This window comes from Dama dama, chromosome 4 (assembly GCF_033118175.1).
Source record: "Dama dama isolate Ldn47 chromosome 4, ASM3311817v1, whole genome shotgun sequence".
In the NCBI taxonomy this organism is placed as follows: domain Eukaryota; kingdom Metazoa; phylum Chordata; class Mammalia; order Artiodactyla; family Cervidae; genus Dama; species Dama dama.
In genome coordinates, this window is record NC_083684.1 from 53,220,435 (window position 1) to 53,240,648 (window position 20,214).

At 55.8% G+C, this 20,214-nt stretch overlaps 2 protein-coding genes and 1 non-coding gene across 4 annotated transcripts in view; 1 reads left to right on the forward strand and 2 right to left on the reverse strand.

The window, feature by feature from the left end:
* Window positions 1-1,391, forward strand: part of ACTN4 (actinin alpha 4) — a 74,819-nt gene extending 73,428 nt beyond the window's left edge. For both annotated transcript variants that reach the window (XM_061139223.1, XM_061139222.1), the window contains exon 21: window positions 58-1,391. In XM_061139223.1, coding sequence (XP_060995206.1) covers window positions 58-216 — 159 coding nt within the window. In that variant the 3' untranslated portion in view covers window positions 217-1,391. The remainder of the gene's footprint in view (window positions 1-57) is intronic.
* Window positions 1,243-14,280, reverse strand: CAPN12 (calpain 12). The gene is made up of 21 exons (XM_061139224.1): window positions 14,044-14,280; window positions 12,712-12,781; window positions 12,423-12,541; window positions 12,113-12,246; window positions 11,201-11,378; window positions 10,081-10,155; window positions 9,922-10,007; window positions 9,766-9,840; window positions 8,850-9,013; window positions 8,537-8,766; window positions 8,027-8,038; window positions 7,620-7,828; window positions 7,302-7,344; window positions 7,119-7,178; window positions 6,581-6,638; window positions 6,158-6,228; window positions 6,006-6,068; window positions 5,082-5,160; window positions 2,067-2,183; window positions 1,904-1,962; window positions 1,243-1,819 (listed from the first exon to the last, which is right to left on the reverse strand). Exons 1-21 carry the CDS (start codon window positions 14,278-14,280, stop codon window positions 1,793-1,795), a joined length of 2,166 nt encoding a protein of 721 aa, XP_060995207.1. The 3' UTR covers window positions 1,243-1,792.
* Window positions 14,281-19,927: 5,647 nt separating this feature from the next.
* On the reverse strand, window positions 19,928-19,999 carry TRNAE-CUC (transfer RNA glutamic acid (anticodon CUC)). The gene has a single exon. It is a non-coding gene; the product is annotated as a tRNA-Glu (tRNA).
* Window positions 20,000-20,214: the final 215 nt, after the last annotated feature.

Genomic DNA, 20,214 nt, shown 5'->3' on the forward strand with positions numbered 1-20,214 from the left:
CGTACGTGCCGGGGGCGGGTGGGGGGTGACCCAGATTCCCACCCTGCCGCCCCCCAGAACTTCATCACAGCCGAGGAGCTGCGGAGAGAGCTGCCACCCGACCAGGCGGAGTACTGCATCGCCCGCATGGCGCCCTACCAGGGCCCCGACGCCGTGCCCGGCGCCCTCGACTACAAGTCCTTCTCCACAGCCCTGTACGGAGAGAGCGACCTGTGAGGCCCCGCTCAGAGAACCCCTGACCAAACGCCCCACTCCTCACAGCCTCCCGGAGGGGCTGGGGGAGCCCTTCCACCCCACCTCCGCACCGCGAGGGCCCCCGGCCCGCTCCTCTGACTCTGTATCTATGCAAAGCACTCTCTGTCGGTCTTGCTGGGGGGCGGGTGGGCAGGGAGGGGCTGGGGCAGGCTCTCTCCTCTCTCTCTGGTCAGCCGGCCGCACGGCTCTCCCTCCCCCTGGATGGGGGCTGGGAGGCTTACGGGGTCAGCGCTTCTGGTCTGGTAAATATATATGGTGTGTTGTTTCGTTTCGGGTTTTTTTTTTTTTTTTTTTTTTTAAATGTGGAGGGAACAGTGGATCCTCAGCAAAACAGGCCCCCTCCAAGCCCTAGAAACGGCACCCCCACCCCTCCCCCACCCCTTCTCCCCCGAGGTCCCTTCAAGGCCTCCCACATCCAGGCCAAAGCCCGACGTGCCTTGTCCAGGAACCGCCGAGCCTGTGATGGGCCCTGCAGAGGGTGCCCAGGCCGCCCGGCAGGAAAGAGGAGCTGCCTGCTCTGTCTCGCCTCCCCTCCAACTTGGCGTCACCAGGACGTGAGGGGCTTCAGTCCCCCTCTCTTCTGCGATAGGAGAGGGGCCAGGCAGACCAGCCTCCAGCCCTCACCCCCAGCCAACCCCCCACTTTGCTTTGTCTGGACCTGTGTATCTCTTCAAATTTTCTAAGGACCACCCCCCTTCCCCAAAACTCCCCCACCCCCCCCACACACACACACACAAATTCACACACAAAAAAAACGTAAAAAAAAATCAACCTTTCAGAGAATTACTATTTACTTTATTAACTTACGGATTTATTATATAAATATATATTCACATATCTTCGCCGCCTCTTGCTCTCAATAATGAAGACATAGCTGATTGGCTCCCCTCCCCCAGCCCCTCACCGATTTCTCTCTGATGTCTGCCGTCGGGCATGGGTCTCTGGGGACCCTCCTGAGGTGGAGGGTGGGCTGCTGGCCTAGCTGCCTGTTAGTGGATGGTTTTGCTCTCCCTTCCCTACCTACCCCCCCACCCTTATTTTTTTGAGTTTATTCTTGATTTTGTTTTTTCTCGGTTTCTGGATAAACCTCCCTTCTGGGGACAGGATAATAAAACATGTAATATTTTTAAGAAGGATTCCTACAGTGTCCTCTGTTTTTCTATCCCTGTTCTGTACTTCTTCGGAGAGTGATGATGGAGCACCCCTTCCCAGAGTGAAGTGAGGGCTTGGGCGCGCCCCAGTCCCCGTTCCCGTGAGTGTGTGAGCACAGGGGTGCCAGTGGGGACCCACTCTGGGCCAGCCACTGTTCTCAGCGTGTGACGTGGGCAAACTGCTGCAGCCCACACAGGACAGGCATGTGACCCTGCCCAAGGACAAAGCAGAGAGGTGCGGGGACTTGCCCAGTGTCGTCTGAAATCAGCTCCGGGCAGGCCGGCTCCCAAGGCCGCGCTAGGAACCACGGCCCACTGTCAGAGCAGCTGCCCCCTCCCCGTGGCCTGGGCTGCGAGGGGGAGAGGCAGGGCTCCTGGGCCAAGATCTAGGAGAAGGTGGCCACCTGCATCCACTGGCGAGAGGAGAGAGGAGGGGTGAGGCTGGGGGCTCCCGACATGCCCCCTCCCGCCACCCGCGCCCTGCATTCCAGGCTTACCTGTCTGTGGGTCAGGCAGACGACCCCCTCACCCCCATCCAGGTGCTGGCTGCAGTGGCCTGTGCAAAGAGAGGGGTGAGGTGAGGTGCGGGCCCACCCCCCTGGTTCCGCGGCCCCGGAGACCACCTCCCTCTGCCCCGCCTGTGCCAGGGAGGGCACTCACGGAAGACGCAGATAAGCTGGGCCATGCAGGACACGAAGCGCTCAAAGTCCACACGCAGGCGGCTGTCACGGTAGCGGCTTGTGAGGGCCTGGGTCAGCTGGTTGTTCAGGTGGAAGCCTGGGGGAGGCCACCTATGATGCCCGGCTGCCCTCTGCCTGCCTCCGGGTCACACCACCCCCTCTGACTACCCAGGAAATGCAGGTCTGGCCCCACCTCTCCAGTCCGTGCTCTGCCTCATTCCAGCTGTGAGGCCCCAGGGCAACTCCCTTCACTTCCTTATCTGTCAAATGGGAACTAGGTCAGCCCTGACCCCCGCGAGCATGTGAAGGTGTTAGATGTCGAGAGCTTAGGACAGTATCTGCCAGCACATTGTTAACTATGTCAGTGTTGCTACCCCTTCAGACTCTGAGAATTTCTGCTAATAGACACTGGAGAATACCTCCATGCAGCAAAGCATTTTTGCCAGTCCCATATGGAGTCAATATCTTGACACTCCACATCAGGCGTCATTTCTAGAGTTTAGAAATCATCTCTGGGGTTCTTCCCTGGTGGGCCAGTGGCTAAGGCTCCTGCTCTCCCACTGCACAGGGCATGGGTTCAATATCTGGTCCCTGGTCAGGGAACTAGGATCCCGCATGCCATGAGGCGTGGCCAAAAATAAAAACAAACAAACAAAAAAAAAAATATATATATATATATATATTGTTTAAGCTTCTTTGACAAGGAATTTCAAGAGAGGCCTTTAAAAGCTGGTACTTGTGAACCCCCTTACCAAGGTTACTGGGCCCTAGTGACCATGACCTCCTGGTTACCCCTCCCCAGGACCCACACTGTCCCTAGGCACCTGGTGGCCCACACAGGCTATGCCTCATCTCCTGCTCCCCTCACCCACCCACCCTCACTTGACCTAGGGCTTTGTCTTGCTGCCTTCTATACTTGATGTTACCTCCGCCCAAAACACCATGTCCTACTCTGGTACACACCTCCTCCAGGAAGTCCTCTCAGATACTCAGCCCCACCCCCACAAGCAGCATCAAGCTCCCCCTCTGGGCTCCCACAGCTCCCTGCACCTCCACATCCCTGCCCTGAGCATCCTCCTTCCCAGGCTGTCAGTCATTAGTGGCTCTGGGACTAAGCAGGGGAGAGGTCCGGGAAAGGCTCCTGATCACCACAGAATCCCCAGCATCAGCCAGCACAGGGCCGGGAGCAGGGCGGGGTTTGGGGGTGTTCCTGGAGCAGTGGACAGGATAAGGTCAGAGCAGGTTCTGCCAGGCCCCCCAGCGCAGAGCTGCCAGGGTCTTCCGGCCATGGCTTCCTGCTGGCCGCTCCCTGGCATTCCCTCCACTACACGCAGCCTTCCGCTTGCCTGCCAGCTCCAGCCTCACACACACCCTGATCCTGGACTTGGCTCTCCCTCCTCCCGCTGGTAAGTACGAAAGAGCTGTCCTCCCGAGGCTCTCCTGTCTTACCCCACCAATCTCTGTGACCACCTCTCCCTCCCCACTGGGATCCAGCCATACCATGCCCCCACCCCCCTCTTCAGTCCTCCTCTCCATCACTGAGCCCCGTCATTCACTCCTCTCCCTTCACACCAGCCTCCCTAGCGCCTTTTCACTGCCTTTCCCTCTGTCTGGACGGCTCTTCCCCAGTGTCCCTGAGGCTCACTCCCCGTCCTTCAGATCTCTGTTCAACCATCACTTCAGTGAGGCCTTCCCTGCCCGCCCTGTCTCAACCCGCACCCTGCTCACTGCTTGTCCCAGCACCCTGGCCTGCTTCCTTTTCCCACCACAGAACTCCTCACCAGCGGACACTCTGCTTGTTGGTGTATCCGCACCACCAGAATGTCATCCCTGCGAGAGCACTTTTCTGCCTAGACTGACACCAACCCCCTACCGAGGGATACTGAGTGAATAGCACAACCCTCCATCTTCCCCTTCTGTCTACCTGGGACTCTCTCAGGCTCACGTCTTCCCATCTTCTCTGACTCCATCTCCCCCACTGTCTTCTTGTTGATCAGTCACTCAATTGTGTCTGACTCTTTGTGACCCCATGGACTGCAGCATGCCAGGCTTTCCTGTCCTTCACCATCTTCCGGAGCTTGCTAACTCATGTCCATCGGGTTGGTGATGCCATCCAACCATCTTATCCTCTGTCATCCCCTTCTCCTCTTGCCCTCAATCTTTTCCAGCATCAGGGTCTTTTCTAATGAGTCGGCTCTTGAGTTCCTTTCTTTTCTTGTATTTCCCTGGACCTTTGACCTCCCCCTTCTGCCTCTCAGACTTTGGGTCACATCCCCCCAGCCTCCCATCCCTCCATGTTGCATCCTTCCTTTTGCTATGGCCAATGAGCCCTGGGGGAGGGGTGTGGGGTCTGGCAGTTCCGTGTCTGATCCCACCTCTCACTCCTTCCATGCAAGGTGGGGTGGGGGGCAAATCACCCTCGCACAACTTTTCTAACTGTGCGGCCCTGGGAAAGCGTGGGTCTCTGGCTCCGTGCTGTGGCTAGGGTTTTGTGCTCCCACACAAATAGAATGGGGTTGTTCTATGTCTTCTGAAGGAACTCAGGAAGGCTCCAGTGGGAGCCTTCGTTTAGGTGACCTGGCCTGCGCGAATGGAAGCTAAGTTCCCAGCAAGAAGCCCTGTGGGCACCATTCCACAGGCTCCCTCCAGCCACCCTCTGTATGAGCCATTTTACAGAGAGGAAAACAGAGGCTCCAGAAGGTGGACTCAAGAGCCCAGGGCCAACCAAGGAGTCCAGGACATCCTACTCTGAGGCCTTGTGGGCCAGGGCCTCTCAGACACCAGTTCCCTAGGCAGCCCCCTTCCCCTCCAGGGAGGGCCCACTCCCACAGTGCCCTCCTCCCCCCACACAGAGGAGTCCCCCCCTCAGGCCTCTTTTAGGGTCACCCAGTTCCTGCACAAACTAAGGTGTGGGCTTTGTGGGTGCAGGGGAGGGGTGTGGGGGAGGCGGGGGAGCAGATCCATCCCCAGGAGCCCCCAGGACCTCTGTCCATACCCGCTGCATTCAGCGCCAGCCTCAGCTCATAGGAGTTCATGGTTCCAGAGGCGTCCTCGTCGAACTTATCGAATGTGGCCTGGGCAGGGAGGTCTGGGTCAGTCCCGCCCCCAGGTCCCGGAGCATCCTCAAGAAGGCTGAAAGGGGGCCTGGGTTCCCATCCACCTCCCTTTCTTCCTGGCTTTTCCATGCCAGCAGCTGAACCACTTTGGGCCTCTGTTGCCCACTCCGTAAAGTGGAAATAATAGTACCAGCGGTAATAGGGGGGTTGTGGGGACAAGGTGAGATGCTACCCACAAAGGGCTCAGTGAACAGTGGCTTGTCACTTGTAGTGTGGACAGGCCTGGGACTGTTTCCTCCTCACGGAGGTCCAGAGCAGAGGGAATGATGGCCTCCCAGCCACAGACCAGCAAAGGCCCCCTCAGGTCACACAGCCAGCAAGGGGCTGAGCTGGGAGCTGGGGTTTCCAACCCAGGATCAGAGTTTGCTCTTGATCCTTGAGCTATTTTAGTGCCCCCTAAAGGGACAAAGTGGCGCTAGGGGTAAAGAACCCGCCTGCCAATGCAGGAGACATAAGAGAGGCGGGTTCGATCCCTGCATCTGGAAGATCCCCTGGAGGAGGGCATGGCAACCCACTCCAGTATTCTTGCCTGGAGAATCCCATGGACAGAGGAGCCTGGCAGGCTATTGTCCACAGGGTCGCAAAGGCTCAGACACGACTGAAGTGACTTAGTACACACACGCAAAGGGACAGCAGAGAGGTGGGGGGGCAGGGACATTCCAGCCAGATGTCTCGAGGTTGGTGTAGTGCCGACCAGTTCCCCTTCTCCCCCGGGATCCCGCTCGCCTACAGGGCACCTAGACCTATTAGTAAAGGTTCCTGTCCCTCCAGGAGGAGGTGCCCCGCCCAGTGCCCCACCTTACCTGCCACTCCAGGAGGTGGCCCCAGAGCTGCTGGAAGTGGTACAAGTCCAGGCTTCCCCCATGCTGGGGAGGGAGCATCTGGTTAAGGTCAATGTCTCCAGAAGGGGAGCCGAGGCCATTCCCCCTCCCCGGGCACTGCCCCCATCGTATACCCCAAAACACTGCAGCAGCTGCTCACAGGTCCTGAGCCCGATTTCTCTGGGGGTCTGGGCATGGGCCCTGGCTACAGGGAAAACAAAAAGATAGCAGCACTTCCCACATCCTGGCCATCACAGTAAGTACTCGGGATTATTGTTATCCCCGAAAGTCCTGCGACTGATGGAAACTAGCAGAGCTGAGATTTGAACCCAGGCAAGGCGGTCTGGGTCAGTGCTTAGGGCAGCGACACTCCCTGCTTCTCCCTTAGAGGAACGGAGGCTTATGAGTGGCCACGGGTCCCATCACAGGATCCACAGTTTCGGCCACAGGGGAGATGCTGGCAGGCTGAGGCCAGGGTTCCCGCGGCTTTCTCCCAGCAGCATCGTGGATAGACACACATGGGGGTTCTGGGGGTTCACTCTTGGTCCCCAACTCACCAGGCTCCAGGGCGATGCTTAACAAGACCTGGAGCTGAGGGGCGCCAAGTTCTTCCTCCTGGCGAGGACAGAGCTGGTTGTGAGGATGCACTCAGGCAGTCATTCAACAAACAGCCCAGGGAGGGGGGCCTAGACAGCATGCTGGGAGGTTCTGGGACATGGCAGAGCCTGAGAGAGCCCTGGGCCTGTCAGAGCTCCTGGTCCATGGAGGGAGGGAGACGTGTCCACAGAGAGGTCAGGGTTGCAGTAGGGAAGCCCTGGGCTGCTGGAACTCGCAGAGACCAAGTGGCTGACCAGTTTGGGGAAAGAAAAGGCCTTGACCTGGCAGGGGTTGTGAAGGGAGAGACTGCTGGAGCAGTCCAGCAGGAGGGTACAGACTGAGCAAAGGCCCTGTGGCAGGGAAGAGCTGTGAGTGTTTTGGCAAAAGAAGTTCATGATATTTAAGCACAGAGAGACTGGGAAACTAAAGAAAAATGAGATGTTTATGACAAGAGAGGGGAGAGGAGGGAACCCATTTAGCCCTGCCCCACCTCCTCACCTCTCCTGCCAGCTCCTGAAAAAGCTGCTGCAACTCGAGCTCCAGGGGAATGTAGGGGACCTGTGGGGTTGGGGGTAGTTTAGTTCTGACCAAAGAGTTCCAGCCACCACCCCCACACCTTCCCCCGTCTCGTCCAGCCCACATACACACACCATAGCGCCCCTTCCCAGAGCCGCGCCTCACCATAAGGGCATGCAGGTCGGCGCTGATCACGTCATCTACCTCCCTGCAAATTACAGACGGGAGATGGGGAAGGGGGCTGCTCACCCCACGGCTGAGGCTATGGAGCACTCGGGGTCTCAGTTGAGACTCAGGTGGAGTTTAGGTGGGATGGGGCCGGAGCTGACGCAGGAGGGGCTGGGGACCCCGGGGGCGGGGCTGGGGTCCCGGGGGCGGGGCTGGGATCTCGGGGGCGGGGCTGGGTGGGGTGGGGAGGGCCCGGGGACAGGGTCCCGGGGGCGGGGCTGGGATCCCGGGGGCGGGGCTGGGTGTCCAGCTCACATGGCAGTGTGGCGGCGCTCAGAGAACACGCGCAGCGTGAAGTCGGCCTCATCGCCTGCACGGGCGGCGCTGGGCACCACCAGGTAGTGGCCCGGGCGCAGGCGGCAGCGGCGGCTCACGTCGCGGCGGGCGCAGAATGGCGAGCGGTCGGCGCGCAGCAGGCCCGACAAGTACGCGCGACTCCGCGGTGAGTCCCACAGGCCCAGTAGCTGGGAGGGATAGGGCGGCGTGACCACCACCGTCCAAGTTCACCCCATCCGACCTCCGACCCACCGCACCTTCCACACCACCCTGGACAAACCCACTGGTCACCGATCTCCCCAAGCGCGCCTCAGGCCCCCAGGTTGTAGGAGCCGCTGGGGCTGGTTCAGGGATGGATGGAATCTGGGGTCTTTTCTGACACTCACCTCCTCTGGGATCTGCAAGAAGGAAGAGCCACGGAAGTCAGGGCCCTGGGAGGCAGCCACCAGGCAGAGCCCTTCCCTGTTCCCTCCACATCCCTGCCTCTCTTTTCTTCCCACCCCACCCCTCCTAAAGGCCATGCCCCTTAGTCCCTGACCTAGCCCCTCCTGGCCACCGTCTCCCGTCTGTGCCCTCAAGTGCCTTCTCTGCTCCCGGGTCCACTCCCAAATCCTCAGCCTTGCCTTCAACCCTTTCTCTGACTCCTTTCTGACTCCTCATCCCTCTGCCCTCTGACCCCCAGTCTCTTTCTGCACCCTCCCTAGCCCTTCAGTCTCTCCTTGAATCTCTGGTGTCCTCAGCTGTCTCCTGACCCTCATCCTTGGCCCCCATCCACTACCCCCTCGGCCTCCTCAGCCCCTCTCCGCCCCTCAGATCCCACCTTGGCCTCCTGTACCTCCATGCCTCTGTGTCTTCCCCTTGCCCCCCCACTGCCTCTGCTCAGCTCGGGGTCCCACCTGGAACACGTGGAATCCCACGGTCAGGTATTTGAGGCCCCGGGCCCTCAGGCGCCGCTGGTTGCGCTGGATGAGTGACAGGAGAACAGTGCATTTGGGGGTGCGAGCACCCCGTGCGGGGCCCCGTGCCCCTGCTGCCCCCCAGCACTGCAAGGACCCATCCTCTTCCTCATCCTCTTCATCAGGCTCCAGCAGCGTCAGCCGGAACTGGGGGTTAGTCCAGAAGGTTTCTAGGTAAGGACAAAGAGACAGGGTTACCCAGCCTGCCACAGCCCCACCCCCGCTTGCCTTTGGGGCCCCCTTCAGGCCTCACCGGCACCAGGCTGGCTCCCACCAGAGTTGAAGCCGCGCACCCAGCGGCCTTGGAAAGTGTGAATGTGCCAGCCGCCTCCAGCCGGGCTGGGGCCCAGCACCTCGGGGCTCAGCGAGCAGATCTGGACGGTGTCGAAGTGGCGGAAGAAGTCTAGCAGCTCCATCCTGGACGGTGGCTAGTGGTCAGACCCTGCCCGGGCCCTCACATCCCCAGGGCCCTAGTCTCCCAAATTGTCCCGTGACCCTCTCAATCACAAAGCCCCCTGAGCTCCTTAAATGTTGCCAGTTACACATCAGTCCCCAAGTTAGACCCCGCCAGCCCCCCTGGTGCATGCTGTGGTAAGTCACTTCAGTGGTATCTGACTCTTTGCGATCCTGTGGACTGCAGCCCGCCAGGCTCCTTTGTTCATGGGATTCTCCAGCAAGAATACAGGAGTGGGTTGCCATGCCCTCCACCAGGGGATCTTCCCAACCCAGGGATTGAACCAGGTCTCCTGCATTGGTGGATGGGTTTATCACAAGTGCCACCAGCTCCCCTAGATTTCTCCCCAGATACTGAGACCCTCAGACTCTCTATTACTAGCAGGTATCCTTCAGCCCCTCAGCTTTGCCAAATTTCAAGAAATGCCCCCAATGTCACCAACTCTCCCTCAATTGTGCTAAATATCACCCATCCCTCTTCAACCTGTTGAAGATTACTATGCTTCCCAATTCCCCTAATATTACTGCTAATTCTTCAGCTCCCCAAAATAGAACCCAGCTTCCCAAATTACCACAGATATGGTCAGTTTCTCTGCCACTTAGGACTTATCCCCATGAACTTCTCCCGTGTTCCTTCAAGCGGGACTTGCCCCCTCCCTGATCCCAGTAGCCTGGTACCCCTCACCCAGGCAGACGTGGGACCCTGCCCCACTCACCAGAACTCGCCATCCTCCTTTTTCACCAGCAAGGCATCTCGCCACTCTGTAGGGAGTGCATCCCAGCGTGGGCAGCTGGAGAGACTGAGGTGTAAGTGGGGGGGGGGGGGGGGCAGGGGGGAGCCGAACCACCCACCCACCCCAGATCCATCCCACCTGTCGCTCCAGGCCCCATTCCACTCCACTCGGCCCCATGGGTTCCGCAGCCGCAGCAGCCGCAGCTTGGTGAAGCCCAGTGACACCTAAGGGAGGCATGGTCAGTGGGGAGTTTGGTGCCCGGACACCCCTTGCCAGCCCACCCTGGGGATTCCTCACCTTGTGTGTGCCCGTAACTGAATATGCATGTCCCTTCACCAGCCCGTCTTCTGTCCGGTACTCACCCCGATCACTCTGGGCAGAGGACAGGGGACAGTGAGCCACAGTGGGGGACAGGAGGGTGGCTTCTCCTCTCTGCACTGCCACCTCCTGTCACCAAGGCGGGAGTCACCCAGAGCACCTAACTGAATGGCACCGGGCTCCAAGAGGGTCTAGGAGTTGGGGAGGGAAGGCAAGAGATGGGAGAGAGAGGCAGATAGAGACAGGAGACCAAAACAGATGAGAGAGACAGAGAAATGGCAACAAAGAAAGATACAGAACAAAAAGAAAGAAAGAAAGAAAGATACAGAATAGAGAGGAAAAGAGGCAGAGGAATGCACAAGACAATCAATTACTGAGTAGAGGATTAGGTAAATGAGTGAATGAATGAGCTAGACTGACTCAGTGTTTGAGTATGTGATTAGGTCACAGATGGACATGTGACCCAAACTGAGCCTGTGAAAAGCGATCACGGAACTTTCATGGAACTTCTCAGAAAGAGACACGTGTTTTCACCCTCCTCCCACCTGAGTATGGGCTTCCTAGTTGGCGCAGTAGTAAAGAATCTGTCTGCCAATGCAGGAGACCCCAGAGACTCGGGTTAGACCCCTTAGTCATCCCCTGGAGTAGGAATTGGTAACCTGATCCAGTATTCTTGCCTGGAGGCTCAGAGCCTGGCAGGCTACAGTCCGTAGGTGTCGCCAAAATTCAGATATGACTGGGCAACTGAGCACATACCACCTGAGTGGTAGGAGGAACCTACCACTGTGGGGGTCACTTTTGTGCCCATGAGAGAAAAGTTTGCAAGTGAATCTAACCCAGAAGCAGGAATTCAAAAAAAAAAAAAAGAAAGACATATTCACGACATCCACTAAGCACCTAGATCCAGCTGTGCCTGAAGCTTAACTTGTTCTGAGAGCAAACAGATGTCCTTTGGACTGGCTCGTGTTAGATTTGTGAGAGAGAATAAGCCAACAGTGAAAGCAGAGAGGAGGAGGACACGGGACACTGCCTCCTTCTAGTCATTACTGTGCTCAGATCCTGGTTGGGAGGTGTCTTCATGGGGGTCTGACTCTCTCACCAGGGCAGTGGCCCCCACGAGGGACTCCTTGGCCAGGGCATGGCGCAGGATGGAGAAGAGGCCCGGAGGGTTTGGAGTGTCCTTCTTCAGGTAAAGCACCTCACCTACGCCCCCTGTGAAGTCCACAAAAGCCTCATTCATGTGGCCGCCTCGCATCACCTCATAGGAGCCGTGGAGCCTGTGGGAGCAGTCTAGGGTCAGGCATCTGAGGCATGATTGAGTATCTCGGGCAATCCCTGGGATGTGCGGGGTGGGGTGGGGCTTCTGGCTCAGGCTGTGAGGTTCTAGTCTGAGGTCCCAGGGGCTGTCCCCCAAATTGGCAGGCTCTTGAAAAAGGCATATCCTAGAAGCCCTGGAAAGTCAGACCGGTGGCTCCTGGGGCCACCAGGACTGCGTGATTTGGGGCTCATAGGAGAGTTCTGTCAGAATTCTGGACTTCCTGGGGGCTGTGTCTGATATTTTGCATCTGTGGGAGATGTCTGCTTTGGGAGTGATCCCTGTGGGCCTTGTCAGGGATTTCAGAGCTGCAGAATGGGGAAAAGCAAAGACCTGAGGGTCCCAGGGATTACACCTGATATATTGGACGTATCTTGGATTTCTCGATGGATCAGGAGAGACTGAGATTACAGGTTCTCCAGGGTGACACCGGGGCCTGACATGATATTTCAGTCTCCTTCGGAATTATGAGTGTTTAGTGGGTATCTAGGAATATTTTGTGTGAAATATGGATGGAGGGACGTGTTCATGATTTGGAAGTCATTCGGTGATGGTGAAACATGAGGGTCCTTGGTTTGACATCTTTCGCGAGGTGTCTTAGGGGATCCCAGAAGTCAGGGGCTCCAGGGGTCCCCTGTGGCCTGAGGGCTGCTGGCTAGGACTTGGGGTTGCTGCTGGGGGCATCAGGATCCTTACTTAGCATAGGCCTTTTCCAGGAGTGGAGCCCAGAACTCGTTCCGCTGATCGGAGCGCACGAACATCAGCTTCCCCTCGCACACAGGCAGCCTGTCGTCCACCACGACGTCCACCCAGCGGCCAAACTGCCAGAGCTGGTGGGGGGGACGGGCAGGGCCGGGGCTCAGCTTCCCCGCTGGGCCCCAGCCCCTGCCCCCCTGGACCCTGCTGCACCAGTCCGGGAATTCCAGCCCCAGGGGGACAGCGTGAGCTATGAAATCCACGTCACCCTGAGGGAAAATGAGGCATGAACAGAGGAACCGAGCTTTACCTGGAAGTGGAAGACACCTGCGTAGCCATGTTGGAAGCCCTGTCCCGGGGGGACCACTCGGGACAGGAGTCGGGGGTACAGAGTGAGGGAGGCAGCGGCCGCAAGAAACCAGCAGTTACCTGGGAGGAAAGGCTGGGGTTAAGGGAGGGTGGAAAGAAGGCACGAGGAGGAGAGGCTGAAAGGGAGGTAGGGGTGTGGGGTGGGGCCGGGGCGGTGGAGGCGGGGCGGCTGCAGGGTCCCGCTGTGACTTGCGGGATCTGGGGGCTCAACACGGGGTCAGAGGTCTCACCCAGTCTCCCCTGACACACGTCTGTTCGACTCATGTCCTCACAGATGAACTGGGGCTCAGTGCAAAACTCCTGCGGGTGATGAGGGATTCCAGGCCTCAGCCAGGAAGGGGAGGGAAGGAGAAGCCAGGAGGTAAGATGCCTGCGTCCCCTCCTGCCCTCCCAGCTCTGGAGTAATGAGTGCCTCCATCCCCGTGAGAGGCTTGTAAAGCCTGGGGCAGGCGTTTGGCTTCCCTGGGCCTCCCCTGACCCAGGATGGCTGACCGTGCTCTGAAGTTCCCACAGTGACCCTTCCTTCCTCAGACCAGAGGCCCAGCTCCCAACCAATTCCCTCAGACCAGGAGCCCAGCTCACAACCTCCTCCTCCCTCAGACCAGGAACCCAGCTCGCAACCCCCTCCCTCAGATCAGGAACCCAGTTCCCAACCTCCTCCTCCCTCAGACCAGGAACCCAGTTCCCAACCCCCTCCTTCCTCAGACCAGGAGCCCAGTTCCCAACCCCCTCCTTCCTCAGACCAGGGGCCCAGCTTACAACCTCCTCCTCCCTCAGACCAGAGGCCCAGCTCCCAACCTCTTCCCTCGGACCACGGAGCCCAGCTCCCAACCCCCTCCTCCCTCAGGGATCAGGAACCCAGCCCACAACCTCCTTCCTCAGACCAGGAACTCAGCCCGCAACCTCCTCCCTCAGACCAGGCGCCCAGCTCATCACCTCCTTCCTCAGACCAGGAACCCAGCTCACAACCTCCTTGTTCAGACCAGGAGCCCAGCTCACAACCCCTTCCTTCCTCAGACCAGGAGCCCAGCTCCCAACCTCCTCCCTCAGACCAGAGGCCTAGCTCCCAACCTCTTCCCTCAGACCAGAGGCCTAGCTCCCAACCTCCTCCTCCCTCAGACCAGGAGCCCAGTTCCCAACCCCCTCCTTCCTCAGACCAGGAGCCCAGTTCCCAACCCCCTCCTTCCTCAGACCAGGAGCCCAGTTCCCAACCTCTTCCCTCAGACCAGGAGTCCAGCTCCCAACCTCCTCCCTCAAACCAGAGGCCCAGCTCCCAACCTCCTTCCTCAGACCAGGAGCCCAGCTCCCAACCTCCTCCCCCAAATCAGAGGCGCAGCTCCCAACCTCCTCCCTCAGACCAGAGGCCTAGCTCCCAACCTCCTCCTCCCTCAGACCAGGAGCCCAGTTCCCAACCTCCTCCCTCATACCAGGAGCCCAGCTCCCAACCTCCTCCCTCAGACCAGAGGCCTAGCTCCCAACCTCCTCCTCCCTCAGACCAGGAGCCCAGTCCTCAGCCCCCTCCTCCCTCAGACGCAGGAGCCCAAACCCCATCCACACATTACATGGGGCCTCTTCCATTCCACCCCTTTGGCCTTCTCCGAGTGGGGCCCCAGCTGGTCATAGCCAAGGGCATCAGGGCCAGCCGGGAAGTAGGGATCTCGGAACAGGATCCCCTCATCCAGGCACGCTGCTCGGATTGCTTTGAAGTTCTGGCCCCGAAAGAGCTTTGGGCCCTTGGTTTCAGGCCCTGTCTCCTCGTTAACCAACTGGATGGTGACTCTCCTGCTGCCACACGCCATCCGGACACTGTGGGCTCATGGGCTGGTGGCGGGCCCTTTAACCTCCTGAGTCACAGGGGCGGGGCCTCCCCTCTATCTGAACCTAGATGGGGGTCTTTAAGCAGTGAGGAACCTTCCCTCATTAATACTAATTGAGGGTTTGGGGTTCCTGGGAGCAAGGACGCCTCCTCAGTGGTTTCCGCCTCAAGGCGTGGGCCCTTCAGTTGTGGCCAGAGTAGCAGCTTAATGGGCTTGGCCAGCAGTCGGTTTGGAAGGTGGGCAGAGCAGAGGGAGGACCAGATGCCATTGTGGGAGTGCCTAGAAGGAGGTCAGTGAAGAGGGTGCGTCTCTGCCAGCTTGTCCCTGCATACCTCCCTGTGTGGGATGAAGGAAGGCAGGTTTGGGGAGGGAGACATCTTTACCTCTGTGTCTCTGTCTCTCCATCTGACAGTTTCTCTCTCTACCTGCCATCGTATCTCTCTCTTCTATTTTGGCCTCCATGTCATCTCTCTTGGCTCACTTTGTCTTTTCTCCATTTTTTGTTTATCTGTATCTGTGTCTCTAGATCTCCTGCTACCTCCATCTCTCTCTCTTTACACCTCTTCCTGATTCCCTTTCTCTCTCTGTATCTGTCCATCTTGTGCATGCCCCACTGTCCATCCCTCGCCATTTTTCTCCCTGTCCTGTAACTCCCCAGTCACCTAAAGGGACTTTGAGCCCTCAGGACTCCTGTCTCTCCCCTCCTCTACAAGGCAGGCCTCAACTTGGTTGCCCCAGGTTGACCATGGAGGGGCTGCTCTGCACCTACCTGTCCTAAACTGGGAGCCAGGCCCACCAGTGGCCATGACACCCTATCCTGCCCACCTGTGGCTCAGGGCTCAGTGAAGCGGTATTTCCCCCAAAGTATGATGGAGCTTGGTGGAACGGCTGGAAGAAGGACTTTGGTTCTTGTCTTCTTTGAAGAAAGAATTCAGTGAAGAGACAAAGAACAATGAAAAAGATAAAAGTGTTTATTAGAAGCAAAGCACTTGTAGCAGAGCAACAGGGATTGTGCACAATAGGGGCGGATTAGGTTGCTTGAATAGTGACAGTTTTTAGGGTTTTTTTTTTTTTTTTTTTTTTCTGGCCAGTTATCTCCATATATGGTCCTGGTATGGGCAAGCATCTCTCAACCAAGATGGATTCCAGCTGGTGTCTTCTCCCTCCTTTTGTCCTTCCCCTAGACTGAGGGCCTTCTCTGTGCATGCATTGAGCTGGGAAACCCACAAGAATGCACTGAATCAGGGCCCAGTGCTCCTGCTGGTATCCTATCTTGGAGGATCAGCAGGAGACCAGCTGCAGCTGCTCATCCTGGGGCCTGATCTTCCGTCTCAAATTCCTCCTGAGAGATGTGGACACCCCAAAATCTTATTGGGAGGGTGAGGGGCAATGGTCCATCTTCTGTAGCTTCTTCAGGCTGACATTGGGTTTATACACCCTACCTAATTGGGGCCATGGAACACTCTTGTCAAGGGGCCCCAGGGCAGCTTCTGCTGTTATTCCAGCAGGATTGGTTTCAGAGAGTCACTGGAATCCCTCTATCACCATCATCTTGAATTGCTGTAACCTGGAAAAAGCAAACTTAACAAGCAGATTAAAAAGACAAGTGTTGAAGGTCAGTCTGTGAACAGGCCCTTGCTCTACCCCTCAGATAAGGGGCTGTCTGAGGCCCCTCTTAACCCTAACATGGGGCAGAGGGAATCCAGAAGGTCTCTCCCCCAGAGTGGTGTAGGATGCTCAGGAAGAGCTAGAAAGGCATGTGAGATCAAACGCTGTTCTAATTGGCAAGTGAGAGGCACAGTGAATTTATGGGTTCAAGGTTTCCCACTGACACCAGTTACTGTGCAAACTTAGAGGAAAGAGGCCCATTTTGAGAAACCAAGACAGAATAAATGGCTCCTGTATTGATTAAAAAATTGATCTTCTGGACTTCTCTGCTGGTCCAGTGGTTAAGAATCTGCCTGCCAATGCTTGGGACACAGGTTCGATCCCTGGTCTGGGAAGGTTCCATATGCCAGGGGGTAGCTAAGCCCATGGGTCACAACTACTGAAGCATGGGCACCCTAGAGCCTGTGCTCTGCAACAAGAGAAGCCACTGCAATGAGAAGCCCTCGTACCACAACTAGAGAAAGCCCATGTGCAGCAACAAAGACCCAACACAGCCAAAAATAAATAAATAACAAAAATAAACAAAAAACCCAAAGTCCTTTAGAACAATTTTTAAAACTAATCTTATCTGCTTTGTTAAGGACCAGCCAGGGGGGATTCCCTGGTGATCCATTGTTTAAGACTTTCCACTACCAATGCAGGGGACTCAGGTTCCATCCCTGTTCAGGGAAATAACTTCCTGTATTCTGTGCAAAAAAAAAAAAAAAACAGAACCACACAGGATTCCTCGATGGAGATAGACATCTCCTTGGGGGAAGAGGGGAGCCGCTGGAATCCCTGGGGGCACCTCAGCTGTCCAGCATGGCCATCTCAGGAGCAGAAGCCCCCCCCTTTCCCATTTGGAACTGAGGTCACTCCCTTCTCCAGAGCCTGGTCTCTTTGCAGGCTGAGCATGGCCCAGAGGCTCCTGCCATCCACAGGCCTGGTGGTGAGTTGACTTACATTTGAAGCATTTCCCCTTGTTGGTTTTACCTCCAAATGGATGGGTGAATCTTCCTGAACCCTTTGGGGGGTGGCTGACAGCAACTGCTATCAGTTGAGCTTGAACCCTGCCTGCCTTTTCTCAAACTGAGCTCTTTCCTCCTCTTTCTCAGTTTGATCTTGATCATTAAGTACTCCAAGGCCATAAAGAAGGCTGAGCACTGAAGAATTGATGCTTTCAAATTGTGGTGCTGGAGAAGACTCTTGAAAGTCCCTTGGATTGCAAGGAGATCAAACCAGTCAACTCTAAGGGAAATCAACCCTGAATACTCATTGGATGGACTGATGCTGAGGCCGAAGCTTCAATACTATGGCCACCTGATGTGCACTCATTGAAAAAGACCTTGATGCTGGGAAAGATTGAAGGCAGAAGGAAAAGGAGATGACAGATGAGATGGTTGGATAGCACCACCAATTCAATGGACATGAATTTGGGTGAAATCCAGGAGATGATGAGAGACGGGGGTGGGGGGGGCTGGCATGCTGCAATCCATGGGGTTGCAGAGAGTCAGACACAACTGAGCAACTGAACAACAACAAAATTGCCTAGGAGGGGATTTCCCTCCTAAGTGGTCCAGTGGCTGAGACTCTGTGCTCCCAGTGCAGGGCACCTGGGTTTGATCCCTGGTTAGGGAACTAGATCCCACATGCTCAACTAAAGATCCTGTGTGTCTCGACAAAGATCAAAGATATCATGCGCTGCAACTAAGACCCAGTGTAGCCAAATCAATATTTTTAAAAGTCTATTAGGAGAAGGGCACATGTACTTTGACTGTGCCTTCACCATTTGCCACTTCCCTGAGAGGACATATTTTCCCTGATCTGGGGTGATAGGAAGCCCCACTTTAGGTTACCCCAGTAGGACTAGTCTTCTCATCCTGGGGTGATAATAAGACTTAACCTCTGAGTGTTGAGAAACAAACAAGTTGATGTGTGGGACATGTTCAGAACAGTGCCTGACACATAGTTGGTGACCAATGAACCTTCGACGTCATGACTACATCCTGCAATCCCAACCATGGTCACCTATCACCACTGGCTCTGGAGGTCATCTCTGCCATTTTCATGGTCACTTCCACTGTCCCTCCATCTGTTCTCTATGTTGTCATCCACGAGGTCTCAGCGCTCTCCCCTTTATTTGCCCCAAAGTATCACTAACAGTTGCTGCTGTAGTTGCTCAGTCGTGTCCAACCCTTTTTGACCCCATGGACTGCAGCACACCAGGCTTTCCTGTCTATCACCATCTCCCGGAGCTTGCTCAAACTCATATCCATTGAGTCGGTGATGCCATCCAACCATCTCATCTTCTGTCGTCCCCTTTTCCTCCTGCCCTTAAGCTTTTCCAGCATCAGAGTCTTTTCCAATGAGTCAGCTCTTCCCAGCCAAGGTACTGGAGCTTCAGCTTTAGCGTCAGTCCTAGGGGAAAGCTTTTAGTAAAACTTGACTGCCGTCTTGTTAACTGTTAGATGCCCTGGGCTCCTTCCCGCTCCTTCCCTGGCCCCTCCTGAAAGGCCCCTCCAGGCTGCTGCTCTTCTTAGCTCCCCACTGGCTGCCATGTTGCAGGTGCCATTCCACCCCCAAGAGTTCTTGTGATTATCACTCCCCAAACCTCTCCTGGAACCCAGAGTCAAATATGCTTTCCCCAGCCAAGCAAAGAAAAACGGACTGATGTTACTGTAGTGGCTGTTTGTGAACCCAGCACTCCTTACCTCTTTCTGGAATCAGTCACCCCATTATGTTTGGGGGGACCCACGGGTCCGCTATTCTCAAGCCACATGGCTCTGGTTGGATTGGCCCCTCCCACCTGCTCCAGGGAAGCGCATGTGACTCAAGCCAGCCAATCAGAGCGCCTCGCCCTCCCCCGCCCCCGCCCCACCCGCCTACCCTCCTTTGTTTCAGGGTCTGGAAGTGAGGACAGGGCTTCTCTTTCCCTGAGGCCCGTAAGCTGGGGGGATGGATGAAAGCCCCGAGTGGCTCAGCTCTACCTTGGCCATGTTGTCAGGAGACCCTGCCTGAGAATGAGGACGCTGCTGAGAGAAGCAGAGCCAGAAATGAGTCCCTGGAAAATAAATAAATAAATAAAAATTTAAAAAAAAAAAAAAAGAGTCCCTGGAGTATAGAACCCCTCCATCTGGGTGTGCTCAAAACCAGATTTTTACATTCACAGAGTCAATAATTCTCTCTTTCCCATTTTTATTTTATTTATTTTTTGTCAACCAAATAAAACTTTCCTAATTCAGTTGGCATGATTTCTGTAGCGGTGCACCAGCCCGAATGTCGATTAACTCATTTCCCTATGGAGTAAGGAATCTGACACAGACATGGAGTCAGGGGTCCGGTGCCAATTACCCAGTTTCTACCCCTGCTTCCTGACCTAACCAGCAAAGCAGAGTGTTGTCCTGTTTCACCGTTAAGGATTCACTCGAGCCAAATTGAAAAAAATAAAAAGGTTTTGCCTCTAATGCTATCATGAAAATGAAGACATCCCACTGAGAGCAGATATTTGTTATAAATATGATAACAAGTGCTTACTATTTGCTGAGCACTTGCTGTGACTGTGTACACTAGGCACTATCCTAAGCTCTTCATAAATATGATCTCATTTAATCCTCACACCAACCTTCAGAGATATCTCCATCACCTCTGGCAGCTATTGCGAACACCACAGACTACAGACTCACACAACAGATGATTATTTCTCAGTTCTGGGGCCTGAGCATCCCAGATCAGAGTGTCAGTGTGGTCAGGCTCGGCTGAGGGCTCTCTGCCAGGCTTGCACATGGCCACCTTCTTGATGTACCTTCCCAGACAGAAGACAGCTCTGGGGTCTCTTCCTCTTCTCTATTTTTTTTTAAATTTTAATTAAAAATTTTTTTCTTTCATTTGGAAGATTTGTAGTTTTTCATTATGCTTAGTTCTATGTCCCCCCCCCCCCCCCCTTTTTCCCCTGGCTGTTGCTGAGTGGCTTGTGGGATTTTAGCTCCCTGACCAGGGATTGAACCTGGGCCTCGGCTGTGAGAGTGCTGAGTCCTCACCACTGGACCACCAGGGAATTCCCAAAGATTTCTTAAATAGGACACAAAGGCACACACCATAACAGAAAAAAACCCAAAAAACCTGATATTGCGGAACTCATCAATTAAATACTTCTGCTCTGAGAAAAGCAAGAACGATGAAAAGACTTTAGTTTTTAGTCTGTTTACACAGAGGAGAATACATGTTACACATTCAAAATACATATATTTGGCAAAGGACTATATCCAGAAA

Bases quoted from the DNA above. Each gene is read 5' to 3' on its own strand.
- CAPN12 (XM_061139224.1), bottom strand. From the start codon at position 14,280: ATGGCGTGTGGCAGCAGGAGAGTCACCATCCAGTTGGTTAACGAGGAG. The intron at 9,841-9,921 runs GTGGGATGGATC...CAGTCTCTCCAG, and splicing joins AATGGGGCCTGGAGCGACAG to CTGCCCACGCTGGGATGCAC. The intron at 5,161-6,005 runs GTAAGGTGGGGC...CTCCCTGCCCAG, and splicing joins GCCACCTCCTGGAGTGGCAG to GCCACATTCGATAAGTTCGA.